Source organism: Strongylocentrotus purpuratus, unplaced genomic scaffold (genome assembly GCF_000002235.5).
Source record: "Strongylocentrotus purpuratus isolate Spur 01 unplaced genomic scaffold, Spur_5.0 spur5_contig_842, whole genome shotgun sequence".
NCBI classification, from domain to species: domain Eukaryota; kingdom Metazoa; phylum Echinodermata; class Echinoidea; order Camarodonta; family Strongylocentrotidae; genus Strongylocentrotus; species Strongylocentrotus purpuratus.
This window is the reverse complement of record NW_022145549.1, coordinates 955,287-971,122: the sequence shown is the minus strand read 5'-3', so window position 1 is coordinate 971,122 and position 15,836 is coordinate 955,287. Positions and strand designations below refer to the sequence as shown.

Sequence of the window (15,836 nt, the reverse complement as noted above, 5' to 3'; positions counted from 1 at the left end):
GCCGTCCCTGCTTTATTGAGCTTGAATGTGTTGATCGATCGCTGCAATGTTTGGCAGGTATTTCAGGAATCATAACATTATGCCATCTTCTTTGTTCTTTTCTTCTCAATCAATATCTTCAATTTCAAAGTAAAAGAAGTAAATAATATGTTTAAATATAGTCTGTATATGATATGGCAGTCAAATTCAGACTCTATATAGAAAGGACTTCAAATGTACCAAAAATATTGAATCTTTGAAGTTCACGCAAACTAAGGGATCTAGGATCCACAAAACAATTGAAAGAAGAAAACACATTGAAATTGTCATTGGATTTGTTAAAGGTGTACACTTTTTAAGCAAGCAAGCAAGCGAAAACACATAACAAACGAAACAAAATTAAATAATTTAATCAGGGGCTGGCATTAACAAAAAGACCCTTGAAAAAAGGGGTACCTTCAAAGGGAAACCACAGGGAAAAAAAATATATAATATTTTAGACATTGGCATATGAGTTTATATAAACCCCTGCATTGTGATTAATAAATTTAATACCAGGGTCATGGTCCAAGATACTGCTTAAGCATAATAGTTTGAAGGTGCGTGTGTTTGTCTTAATCATTATTTACGAGCGAGTGAAGCGTTGTTAGCGAGCATAACGAGCGAGATTTGAGGGAAATTCGAGGAAAAAAAGTTGCACCTTTGAAGGCCAAAAGCAGCCGTGATATTGCTGTTAATATATGCAAGGTCTTTCCAGCTTTTGTTTATTTTATGGTACTTCATGTCTTCAAATTTCATATGAGTCACATTGAAGCAATTTCAATGTCATACTAGGGGAATAACTACCTTTCCCAAGAACCTCGTTTTCCTGCATTAACCTATATATGTTTTTTTTTTTTTTTTTTTACAGGAATGTCTTGTTTATCTAAGATCTTTGGCTTTGCTAGGCTAGCCCTCAGTCCCGGGATCCCGATCTCTCTCTCTCTCTCTCTCTCTCTCTCTCTCTCTCTCTCTTTCCCTCACTCTCTCTCTCTCTATCTGCCTTTCCATCTCTACCAATCTCTCGCTCTCACTATGTATCCCATTTTCCCATTCCCTCTTCCTTACCCTTTCCTTATCTTTCACATTTATTCCCTCCCTTTGTCCCTTTCAGTCTCTCTCTAAAAAAAAATCCATTATTACCCCATTATCGCCGAGTTGGGGGGGGGGGTGGGGGTCCCTCCATATCGTGGTGGATGGTCTATTCACAGTCAGTTCGCTTTCCCTCCCTGTTTCACATAAGCTGACAATTACGTATTGTGTCTTCAATATCTCTTTATTCATTCAAAGTCTCGATGACAAAATATTTAACATCCAAATATCCATAAATATTATAAGGGTTTTAACGATTAATAGGGGGAAATAAATTAAAAAAAAAAAAAAATCAATTTATTTTTTAGTTAAAACAAAAAGACCAAATTTTGGGTGAAATATGACGCACGCCTAACCTCCAGATTTCCGTATGGTCTCTGATCACCATTGTGTGCATTTTGTTCATTGATAAAAAAAATCTCTTTTCTGAAGATACCGAAGTACCATCGTCATATTCGGAACTCATCCAGGTTACGGGTTTTAAACAACAGAACTTGCGCATGAGGTTCTCCGCGGAATCAATCAAGCAAGGGGCTGAATCAGAGCAGATTCATTGTTTGGCGCTGTTATGATCGCCACACCATTGTTCAGCACATGTCTGTAACTAGTGCAGCCGTGACAACTTGGCCGGTGTGACGTCACACTTCGGTACTCTTATAGACCAACCCTGCAAATGAAAGAAATGGCTTACTTTTTTAAAACTTTTAAACTTGTAACGATATTTTCCGGTAGAACGCTTCATCGATGACCCAAAAGCAGTAAATTAGGCCAAGGCGAAAGCTTAATTTCAAATGAATAGTTTGTACACAAAGTATGGCTTGTGTAACTTTACAGCTGGGTCAATATAGACGAATTCAGTAACAATTATGTATTTTAAAAAACAAAGGGGAAGGTTACAATAAGCGAAGTGCAATTAGGCTACCTGAATGCATCCCTTAATTTATGTGTGTCATTTAAGGATTTCTCCCTCCGTTAATACCCCTCCCCCCTCTTTCTATCTTTATGTACTTATGATAATTGCGAAGACAATCAACATATCGACACTGGCGATTTCAATATTCATATGTGTCATTCCCTGTCAAGTGTTAACATTAAGAGATATTAAATATTGAAATGAATATGAATTGTATAGGAAATAAAATAGGGTGTTGAAAGAGAATCGAATATAAATATTTTCCTTTTATTAGTATATAGGTCCGGCTCTCAACGTGTTTACCAGCCGATTTATTCCAAATCTGGTTGCACAATTACATTAAAGGATGTTAATATGTAGTCAGTTCGGGTTAAGTTTAGCGAAGTGACTGGTGATCAGAAGGCGGAATGTTGATAGTACAGCAATGTAGTATCAAAACCAAATGTAACATGTAACAGAATCAAAATGTAACATCCATTGCTTTAATTCGAAGTCATGTCAGCGCATGAAAAGTATGAATCTACTCTCGCTGCTGTATATTGATATTGTCAGATAATAGGTGATTTAAGATTATCTGTGTTTGCATAGACAATACGGATGTTAAACAAGGTTAAGTCTAGTGTTGTAATTAGGCTGCCTGTTACAGCATTTCACATGATTAATGATATAAACATGATAACATTCGGAAGTTGCAACTTAAAACGAAACCACTTGAGGATTTAATGAGAGAGAGAGTGAATTAGCATTATTGTGGTTCAGATTGAAAAAATAAATCTCCTGTACAATGTTTATAATTAGTTGCTGGGTATACCGGCTTTTGTTTCAGATTACACCAGTTTGAATTTATTTAAAGCTAGATTTAAGGATGAGAGAATGTAATCTCAGTTTGTAAATGTAAAGATAAAACGACGACAATGAATTACAAATTATACAAATACCTTATATTTCATATATATTGATTATTTTGTATAGATCTGTTTCAATCTTTTACATCGTTTATAGGTCATCCCCTGCTTGGTTGTTTATTTACTTGTATTTTATTGTAAGTCCTCTTAGTATACCTTGCATATGATTTATTATTGTCTACAGAACATGATGAAAGTATGAAGGGTGTTGCTCAATAACATTCATGTATAACAAGTGTATTCCTCTTTTGGACCAGTTTTGGAAACGCCCTCTTCTCAAAAAATGAAAAGGAAGCTCTTATTACCAATCATGTGAAATAATATGTTTTGACTAAAACGTGATGATACAAATTTTGCTGGGAAACCGCCTTCTAATTGACATATGTGGTAGATTATTATATCTATCCAGACTGGATTGATATCGGGTAGTCCCATATACATCTTTCTGTGTACAGTGCTTGTAACTTTACCAAGACTGGGCCAAATTTCTTATTATTTTGATGATTCCAGAACCTTGCAGTACACATCAATACTTTTATATGCTAGATGATCAACCTTTTATGATTGGTTCCACAACGTTTCTCTCACAATGCAATCGCATGACCAGAACTGGTCTACACCTACGAATTTCGAATGATCTGATTTTTCCCAGGTTTACTGTCGAAACTGAAATGAAGGATTGTTTACCTAAATGCAAATAGCAAATTATATTACCAGATAACAATCCGACATTTTGTTTGCTCCAAGAATCAATGTTCACCTAATTCGCACGGATCACATAATGGATTTGAACTGAAACCGGTCGCCCAAGAGGTCACTCTCCTGTAAACGGATGGGCCTGAATGTCACAGTGGCGTAGAAACAGAATATATTTCGTGAGGGGGGGGGGGGGGGCACATGTCTCTTGATAAATGAGAGAGGGAGAGAGAGAGAGAGATAGATAGAGAGAGAGGAGAGAGAGAGAGAGAGAGAGAGAGAGAGAGGGGAGAGAGAGAGAGAGAGAGAGAGAGAGGGGGATCATACATTGAAAAGAAATGAAAACAGGAGACGGAATTTGACGTGAAGATCATGAAACGACCGCTCTCCCTGGTACAAACCCTCGTCTGTCGCTGCGCTAATAGTAATAGTGTCTGCACTGTGAGAATAAGCGTACAGGGGAGCGGGGGGGGGGGGGTTCACAAAACTGGTCATCAGTGACAAAATGAGCTACTGAGATCCTTGCTTCTGATTGGTAATCAGCACATTTTTTCACAATTTTTTGTCAGTTGTCATTGTAAAAAGACTTTGTGAAACACCCACCAGGTCACTGCATATAGGCTCCGTACTTAAACTGGTCTGGATACAGCCATAGACTGACAGGGCTAGGCTCTGTTCAAGGCTGTAGGAATTCCGGTAAAGTGTCAAATTGGAGTACGTGTCTGCATGACAACTCCCTTCCCACAGTCTCATCCAGGCGCGGATCCACGGGGGGGGGGGGGGGGGGTGCCGGGGACCCCTTGCAAAAACAGTTAAAAAAACGGGCCCCCAACCCTGGCAAAAAAAAAATGTGGGAAAAGTTTATTACCACAATTTTACCTTTAAAAAGATTAAACAAATTAAGTGCCCCCCCCCCCCCAGTTGCTATGGATTTGAATCGACCACATCACTGCGAGACTGTGAGCCCCTGGCGGTTTAACATCAAAATGATATAGGAAATAAATTGTAGATTAGATGTTGTTGCAAGTATTGTTTAAAATCGTATGGCTATTATTATATTTTTTGTCATTATTATCAATATTATTATCGTTATTATTATCCTTTTTATCATTAGTAGTAGCATTATTATTAATATTATTATTATTACTCTTGATTATTATTACTGTTCATATTACTTCCACAGCCACCATTATTAAAAGCCCTGGTGGATGGTCATCCGTGGAAGGGTCAAATTTCACTCTTGGATGCTGGGTAAGCCTCACAAATAACAACATGAATGCCGACACCGTATGCCGAACCAGAATCCGATTCACGAAGAACTCGACGAGCATTGCCGAAGGCCCGAGGCACATCCGTTCGGGTTCTACTCGGGATGTAAATACCAACCGTATCAACTGCACCATGACGATATTTCGGCTACGTTTGGAAGACTCCGGGTTGTACGGGTGCTGCTGGCCTGACGTCGCGGGGATGTGTTCCCGTCATCCGACCAAGATGCTTACAGTCATGCCAGCTTTAACTGGAGGTGGGTATATTGATTGATGCTGTATAATACATGTACACTGACTGTAAACAATATTACGAAAAATAAGTGGGGGATGCCAGGGGGGGGGGGGGGTGGAGGCTGTATGATTAATTAGTAACTGTGCCCATAATCATCAGGGGCGGGGCACGATTTACCTATTGACGAGTCTACGACGCATACAAGAACACCGACCCTGTTTAAAACTTCACGTACATGAACAAAAAGCTTAACAATGAAAAACAAACATCAACAAAACAAGACAAAAAATAAATCAAAATTACCAAACAATGTTAGAAGTGACATTTTATTCTCTCAGAACGGATATAAAAAAAGTTTAGGACGTCCGGCTGCCAAAGTGGTCGAACTTAAAGCAGCTCCTTGTTCACTTGACCCTTAAGAAGTTTTGCCCCAGCATGTTTTACTTTTCTGGCATCGCCTTCTTCTGCTTTGTTGTGACTATTTGTTACTTTATTAGAGTAAATTGAACTGTTTCTATTAAATAGAAATGTGACTATATTCAAGTCGTTATAATAACTTCCATTTTTGTCGTCAAGTTTTTATGTCTGGTTTTATCATTTGCTTCATCATTTTATTTTCGTGCTGCTTTTTTGTCCAGCTCCGACCACTACTCCAGAGTCATCGACTACATCATTAGACAGGCTGCGGACAGGGAGTAGAGCACCCAGTGAACACAACGAAGTAGTCTACCGAACAATCTCAATGAGGAGCAGTACAGCATCATCAGGTGTGTAGCCCTAAGGGGGAGTAGGGGGGGGGGGGTATCAGGCTTTTGGAATGTGACCCATTTTGAAACCCAAATACCTTGAATGCTCACGACAAATTGTCCTTTTAATTCAGGAATCTTTCCAGATTGTGCCCCAGTTTTAATACAAAATACCTGATCCACGTCCTTTGCTATAAATGTGATAATGAGATAGATTTAATGAAAGCAGTCTGTAGCTCATTCCAGAACTTGGTAATTTTTGTATAGTAAGTATAATATTTATAGGAGCGGTTATGGTTGAAAATATGTATGTCACTCACTGAGCGCGAACAAAATGAACCTCTCAATAGTAAATGAGACCGCCGGTATAGTTCATCGTCCCGTCAACATATCCTGCAAACATCCGCAATAACAAGAATGTCCTCGGCATGTCGAAGAAAAGAAGTCGTCTTCTGAGATGGAGTAAACGTCCTGATCAGACGAAATAAGGAGGGAGTAAAGAGCAAACAGGGTCATGGCCATACCTCTCTGATTCCTTCTATCTTGAATTTTGATTGTAGAGTGCATGGAAGGAATTTCAGATCGGAATGCAAATAGAGAGGTCATTTGTGATTTCACATTTGGGTCAAAGGTCAAAGTGAACAATACATTACAGTTTCACTTTAAGAAGCCGTGTCGTCTGTCGCACCCTGGGGGTAGTTCCAGGATTTCAAGAAAGAGATCAGAGGGGGGAGGAGAGGGATTAATCTCCCCAAAATGTAAAAAGCCGGGATTCTAGGTAAGGAGATATTGACCTCCATTTATAAAAGAGTTGGAATAGTGGTTTGATAAATATATCTCATTCCGATCTCATTCCCTTTTAATGCACCAGTGCTCATTTCCAAAATGTGTTGTTATTCTTGCTACATGTAATAAAACAATCGCGAAGGCTTTCACAAAAAATATCAATTAAAAGGCGATTTTAATATCCCATTGTCATTTGAGCTGCTCACAAAAATGATGTTCGGGTTATATGATATGTAAGTGTACTGTTCACAAACTTGATAAGGTAGTACTTTTGGGCTATTACACTTGCCTCAGGTTATATTGCTTGCATGAAAGTCTTCGTGATTGTGAAAACTTTGTCTCCTTGTTATTCTCTTTGTCTCTCTCTATATACATTTCTCTCTTTCTTTATCTCTCTATATAATTATATAACCCTACCTATCTCTGTTTCTAGCTGCATCTCTCTCTCTCTCTCTCTCTCTCTCTATATATATATATATATCACTCTCTCTCTCTCTCTCTCTCTCTCTCTCTCTCTATATCTCGCTATCTCTCCATCCCTCTATATATGTATCTCTTTTCATCTCCTTGTCTCTCTCTATCTGGCTCCCATCAATACATACGAATTTTCCATGAAACTCAGAAATTCAATTTCGATGAAGATTTATATTCTTCATTTGATATCTTTTTAAAAACTATATTTTCACCTTGAATTCATGACCCCCCCCCCCCCCCCCCCATTTTGTTGTTGTTGATAAGCCAGTGCTTCACAGATTGCTAAACTTTGTCTTCATTTTCGATTTCAACTTACAGGTAATACAAAGTTTTGGGGAATTTTGAAAATTGGGTGGCCATAGTGATTCTTTACAATTTTGATATATCTGGATGCCCCTGTGGATGTATTATAAGAACAAGTAAATGTAGCCCCTAAACACTTCTGCTTTCAAGAAAAATGGAATATAACAATTTACCGGTGCTCCGGGTAAATTTTGATAAATTTTAAAAAGCGCCTACCGCTGTACAATGGTAGCTGCGACTATGAAAATATCAGAATATGTAATTGTGATATATAATTTCCAAACGGGAATAGCTAATCGGTCGATTTTAGTCTAGAAACACTGTTTTATAGCTTAATTAATATCTTGACCTTCAGAGGTAGCTATACAACATAATGAGTTTATTATTTACAGTTTCATAACTTTAGACTCGATTTCAACCGCGACAACGATCACTGATTATTGTAGGATCGCATATGCTTCCAAAATGTCCATTTGAACCAAATTTATGACCCTATACCAAAACTTTGTAATACCTTTAATACCATCAGCTCTGTGACCCACCGTGTTATGAGGTCAGTGTTGACTTGCTCTTGATCGACGACGTCTAAAAATTAAACACAAATTGCCCTTGTTGACATGTCTACACATAAATCATATCATACAATTTATATTTGTGTACGGGGATGACCTATAAACTGTGTGACCTTTGTGTGGCATTTCACCATACACCGCAATATACTAAGAACTTTATGTTTTTTCTAGCCCCCCCCCCCCTATATATACAATATGAATTTGCATGTACTATCTCTATCGTTAACTATATAGTTTATATAAGTAATGACATTGCGATATATTGACAAAGCTTTTCATCCAAATTATCTGTTCATTTCGTGTAAAAGTATTTTTTTTGCGATAATGGATACTCTTGTCTAGGTACTCGTATCAAATATGTTTAAAGAATTCGTTAAACTGATCACCATTTTTGTTTTTACCTTGGACTTTAACTATGGGAAATCCTTTTTTGGAGAGCCAACGGGTTATGAGACCTTGCTTTTGAACATCTAAACCATTTATTTATTTTTCAATTTCAAATTTAAAGTGACTCAGTGACATTGTTGAAGGTTGATGAAAAAATTTAATTTTTGTGTGGAATGTTACTTATTACATTCCTTCTACTGTACTTACCCTCTAACATGCAAATATTCCTAATGAAATTCTCAAACCACACAGGTGTTTATGGTTTTCTTTGAAGGCGTCACTGTGCTACACCCTCTAACAGTGATTAACAGTAAATTCTCCCAACCATTTTTGAAATTATCCAACCGTTTTTCCTTGAAAATAAGACATAAGATAGGCTTTTAAAAATATGTCAACACTTAAATGTCTGGAATGGTATAAAAAGCCAATTTATTGCTCTGTGATGATTTTCATTCACCTAAAATGTAATTAAAATAGTTCTGTTCAGTGGGAGAATCGATCAGATCAGTTTTTCCCTATTTTTATCAATAATAATATTCTGTTTTCACTCAAACTTTCTGATTATCTTTAATTGTACATTTAGCACCGAAGTCACTACCTTAGCACCATTTTCTCTCATCTGAACAATGTTACAAAGTCCCTTTAATTCCTATTTACTTTATCTCGATTTGCTGTTCATACAGCAGTGCTAAATTTACCATAACAAAGCGCAATTTCATATAAACATGTGAACAACACAAAATGATTGAGTGAGGTGTAACCTTGTATTGACACGCAAATGAAACAAATTTCCAATCATTGGACAATAAATTTGAAAATAAATATGAATATGAATAATAATAATAATACATAAGATTTATAACATTTATTGACAGTCAAATGCTCAAGGCGCAGCTTGTGCAAAAGATGAAATACATACATGGTACATTTATACAGAGTGCAATAGGAAAGGTACAGACATGAAAGGTTATGGTAATCAATTATAAGCTACATTAAAGATAAACTTGAGTTCTGGTAATGCGATTGCATTGTGAAAGAAAAGGTGTGGAATGGATCAGAAAAGTTGATCATAAAGCATGTAAGTAATGGTGTGTAATGCAAGGTTCTGGAGTCATCAAAATCATCATTAATTTGGCAGAGTCTTGGTAAAGTAACAATCACTTACACAGAAAGATGTATATGAGACAACACACATGGTGTCGGGGCTAGTACTACCCTGATTTCCTTATCTTTCTATGCTCATTACTCAGCCAGTATACATTTTCTTCCAAAATTGTTTGGCACATGACATTTATTTGTAATCTTGAACATTCAGTGTAAGTTTCGTTAGATTCTGTGAGAATTCATTTTCTTTTTTTTACCAGAACTCAAGTTTATCTTTAAACAGATATTAATGTCCAAAAGATGTCATATAAAAATCATATTATACACGCGACTTATTTTATATCTACTCATTTTACTTTCTTTTCCCTCGGCAACATGAGGAAGTGGTTAGTCCTATTGTACCATTCTCTTACATTTAAATTACCCATGGGAAAATGACGGCATCTCTGTTTATACAGTCAAGTACCATGAAATAAAAGAGTGTGAGAAAACGCATTCTAATAGGTCAAATCGGATTGCACAATCCTTTGCATCCTTTATGATTAAAGACTTCTCGTTTTTAATACTTTTTCTCTTTTGTTTTGATTATTTTCATATTCAGGAGGAGAAAATGAAGCCTACAATCAGAAATCGAGATCCTCTATTCATAAGACAATCTGGCCGCTTCTTCTTGTGATAGCAGTTCTTGTGGTAAGTTCGCAGACTTGGAAGCTGTATATCTAGGCGCGGATCCTGGGGGGGGGGGGCGAGCGGGCCTTGCCTTCCAGGCTGTTGCCCCCCTCCCCATCAAAAAAATAAGAGAGAAGATAGGAAAGGGAAGGAAAAAAGGAAAAGAGGGGGGGGGGCGAAAGGTCGAAAGGGCCTTGCCTTCCAGGCTGTTGCCCCCCCCCCCCCCCCCTCCCCATAAAAAAGTAAGAGAGAAGGAAGGAAAGGGAAAGAAAAAGGGAAAAGAGGGGGGCGGGGGCGAAAGGTCGAAAGGTCCTTGCCTTCCAGGCTGTTGCCCCCTCCCCCCATCAAAAAAATAAGAGAGAAGGAAGGAAAGAGAAAGAAAAAGGAAAAGAGGAGATAAAGGGAAGGGAAAAGAAGAAAAGCTTTCGGGGCTCTGCCCCTGGACCCCACCAGGGGGTCTAAGGCAGGCCCCTGAATGCTTATCTGACCGTTATAAAATGCTACAAAATGTTACAGGGGGCTCAGCCCCTGGACCCCATGCCAATTAGTGACCTGACAGTGTCATGAATAAGGTATCACAATATGCTTATCTGACCCTACTTAAATGCCCATATCCCCTTGACCCCTACCAGGGCTTTGCCCTTAGACCCCACGCCAATATACGCTACGCTCTACCTGATCGTAAATACTTTAGCCTCCCCCACTATCTTTGAAAAACGTTCAGCGGGGCATGTAAGAGTGGGGGTGAGGCAGATTTTTTGTCTGCCCCCCTCCAAACATTTTGCTCATTACGCCACTGCTGGTCACCATTACGTACTAATATTTGGCTCGCATAATTTCAAATTAGCCCCCCCAAGAAAGAAATCCTGGATCCGCCCATACTGATACCTTCATATTGTCAACCGAAGATAGTAAGACTAAACTGCTTGAGCGGCTGTCATTGAAATTCTGTTCCTTTTCTTTCTTGTTTTCAGTATGCTTTTTAACTTTGATAGATTTCGTCTTTTTTCTTTATCTGTTTTGTTTTTCTTTTGTATTTGTTTGCCATGTATCGTCTGCCCTTTACCAAGCTTTAATACCCCCCCCCCCCAAACAAAAAACCCCTTTTCTAATAACCGTGTGGACGCCAGATGAATGTCAGATACTGTTTATTTTCCATTTATCAAAACATTACGCGAACCCTCCTCATCAGCTGCGTTCAAAAATTGGTAAAGTTTCGAAATTCTAGGCACCCCACCACCCGCGCATCATGTACTTATGGTGGTGATGATATAAATACATATGCATACATGCCAACATTTGAAAATCAGAAATCTGTACAAATTATGCTATTTTCAAAAAAAAGAGGAACAATCCTAACTCTCCTATTCAATACTACAGACAAATTTGTACAGGAAGAGGAACACCTGCATTAAAATGATAATTATCTTCTCCCAAAAAGAGGAATGTTCCTCTTTAATCTGAACAGTTGGCATGATTGTATGCATATGGTTAATATGATAATCAAATTTGTAAGCACAATACAATTACTTACGACAAATTACCTTCGGGAATACAATGATGTATTATTTGGGTAAATCAGTTACTGTGATTCCCACGAGGTTAGCTGAAATACGTGACATTTTCCAGCCGATGTGAATTACATAAAAAAGTGGAGCAGTAACCCCCGAGGCATTTACCTCGTATAAAGTCCAACTTGACCTTTTATATCAAGATTTATTTCCAATTCATGGGCCGACGGCATCAACGTTGCAATTTTGTTGTCATCAATATGTCGGTTTTGCACAGGCCAAACAAGGATGATGGGTCTTCCTGCCATTATTTTCTTGTCTTGGGGTCAAATGTTTTTATTATCTGAAACAACGATATTAAAATTAGTGGTATGTCTGAAATTTGAAATAGTTTAACGAAAATAGAGAACCTGTTCAGTTTCTTTCCGATCTAATTTGCCTGTTTTCTATGTATGAGTTTGCCGTAATTCATTTATGTCTGGAAAACACTATAAACTATGTTAAAGGAAATATTCTTCTTTTTCGTCTTCTCCTTTTTCTTCTTCATTTTCTTCTTCTTCTTCTTCTTCTTCTTCTTCTTCTTCTACTACTACTCTTCTTCTTCTTCTTCTTCTTCTTCTTCTTCTTCTTCTTCTTTTCTTCTTCTTCTTCTTCTTCTTCTTCTTCTTCTTCTTCTTCTTCTTCTTCTTCTTCTTTTCTTCTTCTTCTTCTTCTCCTTCTTCTTCGTCTTCTTCTTCTTCTTCTTCTTCTTCTTCTCCTCCTTGTTCTTCTCCTACCCTCCTTTCCCCTTCTTCCTCTTTTCGCTCTTCACTCTTTTTTTTCCTCACCTCTTTCTCTTCCTTTTTCTTTGCTTCTTCTACTTCCATCTTCTCTTTCTTCATTCCTCTTCTTATTTTCCATTCCTACGACCACCATCACCACAATCTTTTACCATCTGTATTGTGCCTGGCAGTTGATGATTTATAAAGTAATTTTTTTATTTCTCTGATTTTGTTTGTTTGGTATACGTATTCAGATCCTCATCGTACTTGGCAAGCGATACGTGAAGAGGAAATCGTCCGACGGACACTCATCAGTTACGTCCAGAGACCCGGAGAGTCCGGACCATGTATCAACGGTCCTCGACCACAGTTTTACATACGATACAGACAGTGGGGTTGCTACCACCACTACCACAACCACCACAACAGTGCTCAATCGATTACAGGATGAAGATTCGCAGAGATGATCTCGAAGTTTACATATTTGAGGAGTGACACCTATTGAAGTAAAGACTAGTAAAGACTAGTAAAAGACTAGAGACTGAAAACAATGAAATATAATCCTAAGCTTCAAGCTGAAACCTTGTGCAAGATGGTTTAGATTGTTTGTAGAAAAAGTGGGATGCATTGATTGAAAGGCTAACGAGAGACTGAAAAGAGGCATGAATTAAATCTCGTCCGTTTGAAGTCGTTTGACCCCGTTTGACCTTTTCTTCGGTTCAAAGGTTATTGGCATGCCTATGTAATGAACACTAAAGATGTGCCAATAGTCACAATGGTGGTGCTGTCCGTGCAAGAGTGAAGAAATGCAAAGAAAATGTAGGCCTAATGAGATTGAATCTTCACTGTTTTCAAATTTTTATTTTTATATATATAGCATTAATAATTAGCAAACATTTATCAAACTTGAGAAAAATGAGTGAATATACATGAGTAGGCCTACTAAGAGTGATTCAACACTACGAAGATCTCACTTTACATATTGATGGCAGGTCAAGTCACCAACATGCATAGAGAGAGAGAGAGAGAGAGAGAGAGAGAGAGAGAGAAGAAAAATAAGGGATGAGACAAACAGAGAGAGAGAGAGAGGGGCATATATTATATGATGAAACAAATTTGAATGTCTGTACGAGCTGTGCCAATCTGTTTAAAATATATATTGTGATAGGCCTAATATTATACATGTATATACTAGAATCGATGTATCCATTCGCACTTGCATTATTCTTATATTTTGCTCATCTAAAAGTACTTATTACTACATTTCTGTACACTGTATTGAATTTTGTACTAAATACCATGAACATTATTTTTATGATGCATTTTGAAAAGAAACGTCGTGTATTACTGAAAGAATGGAAAGTTGGACTACTTGTGTTTTTCATTATTCCCCGGTATGCAAACGCTTCCTTTGTGAAAACGTACGACTTGAAGGTTTTGCGCAAGGGCGTATCCAGGATTTTATAAGGGAGGTTTTTTTCTTCTTCCCAATTCGTGAGAATATATTTAGCGGCGAATCAGCTAGCCGGTAGATAAGGAGGGGGGGGGGGGGGTGTTTGAACACCCAAAACGCCTCCCTCGATACGCCAATGGCTTTGTTTCATGGACACAACAAAACTGCTGTCAAAGTAAACTTCTATCAGATTTGGAGTATTAGCATAGCCAGATATTCGCACGTTTTGATGGATGTGAATGTTCGAAAATTGAACAAAGGTGTAGGCATAGTCTCACAATTACTGCTAGAATAGAATAGTATTTACATGTACCATTGATTTACTGTTACATATCCAATCAGATATTCAAATTTTGTCACAAAACGTAATTTCAAGATATTGCTTAATATCTATAATGGGGTATAAGGGAGAATGAATGAGATATCGAACAACATATTCTGTTTCTGTGTATACACTTTAAACCTTGTATAATACTGTACTACATTGTTTTTTGTGCTGAATGTAACGCTTTATGCAATTACCTATTTATCTTTTTGTGTGTATGCAATTCTTAAATAAGCTGCTATCGCAATGCCTGTAGTAGAGTGGGTTAACTTTCAGTTTACAGTGGTGTTTTGTACTTCGAGTCTTTGAAACCAACATTATTTATGAGCTATATCTTTAATGCAAGAACTTGGATAAATAACGCGATCATAATGACTTCCGAGAAATAAAAGGCAGTTTCAATCGCCCTGTCCACCAGCCATTGAAATGTGTGAACATTGGAATGTCGCATTACGAATCTAAACATGATTTCTGTGGGATATACACACTATGAACATGACGGACAAAGAAAGAGGACAAAATATGCAGTTCCTCATTCTACCCTCAACAATTGCTGTGGTAGACAAAGGAACATCCCTTCACTGCTATTATGTAAAAATGTGTATTCACATGTATATTCACCGGTTCTACACATTTTTACAGAATAGCAGTGAAGTGATGTTCCTTCGTCTACCACAGCAATTGTTGAGGGTAGAATGAGGAACTGTATATTTTGTCCTCTTTCTTTGTCCGTCATATTCATAGTGACAATAGGGTATTGTAATCTAGCTTCCGTTCATTTCTTGAAAGTCTTTGCGATCTTGTTACAATTGTAAATTTCTTCAACATTTCATCAAGCAATATTGAAACAGTAATAATATGTATGAGGTTAAAACCTCTATGCACGCTATAAATATAATGATATATATTTTGAATTGTTGATGTTGGGTCCAAATGTTGGCTTATATGTATATGAATAATTAACAAAGTGCTGAAATAAATACATCTTGTTATATATATTTCTACTTCAAAATGTGTGTTGTCTGCATTTGTTCTCGAAGATTTTGTTTTGCCATCTATATCTGTATTTCGTATCTCGGGGGAATGATCTGTAGAGGTGTCGTGGTCGAGTGGAAACGTCCCCGGACTGTCGAACACAAGGTCCGCGGTACGAGTACCGCCGCTGCACTAATGCCCTTTGGCAAGGCATTGATCTACATTTGCCACACTTAACCCAGGTGATGTAAATGGGTACCTGGCAGGAATTAATTCCTTGAATTGCTGGAGCGCTGTAGGCCTATAATGGCAGCTAGGCTAAAGCTGGGGTAATAATAAATGCGCCTCGGAATAGAATTTCTAGATAGACAGCGCTATAGAAATACCTTTTATTATTAATATTATTATTATTATTAAAGAAAAAAGAGAAACAAAGCGAGTAAGAGATGTGAGAGAGAACGGGGTGAAATAAAAAGATAAGTAGGAGGTCAGGAACACTTTTAAAAATTTGATATACGTTAATTTTTACATGTTTTATGTAATTTTAGGACGATGTGAAATGTGGGTATCAAAAGAAAGACAAAGAGAGATGAGAGAAGGACAAAGAGAGAGAGAGAGAGAGAGAGAGAGCGAGAGAGAGAGA

At 37.6% G+C, this 15,836-nt stretch overlaps 1 protein-coding gene across 1 annotated transcript in view; it reads left to right on the top strand.

The window, feature by feature from the left end:
• LOC115918762 overlaps window positions 1-14,666 on the top strand; it is a 32,148-nt gene extending 17,482 nt beyond the window's left edge. Inside the window, exons 2-5 of the mRNA XM_030989659.1 lie at window positions 4,808-5,149; window positions 5,766-5,894; window positions 10,101-10,189; window positions 12,695-14,666. Coding sequence (XP_030845519.1) covers window positions 4,808-5,149; window positions 5,766-5,894; window positions 10,101-10,189; window positions 12,695-12,907 — 773 coding nt within the window. The 3' untranslated portion in view covers window positions 12,908-14,666. The remainder of the gene's footprint in view (window positions 1-4,807; window positions 5,150-5,765; window positions 5,895-10,100; window positions 10,190-12,694) is intronic.
• The last annotated feature ends 1,170 nt before the right edge of the window (window positions 14,667-15,836 follow it).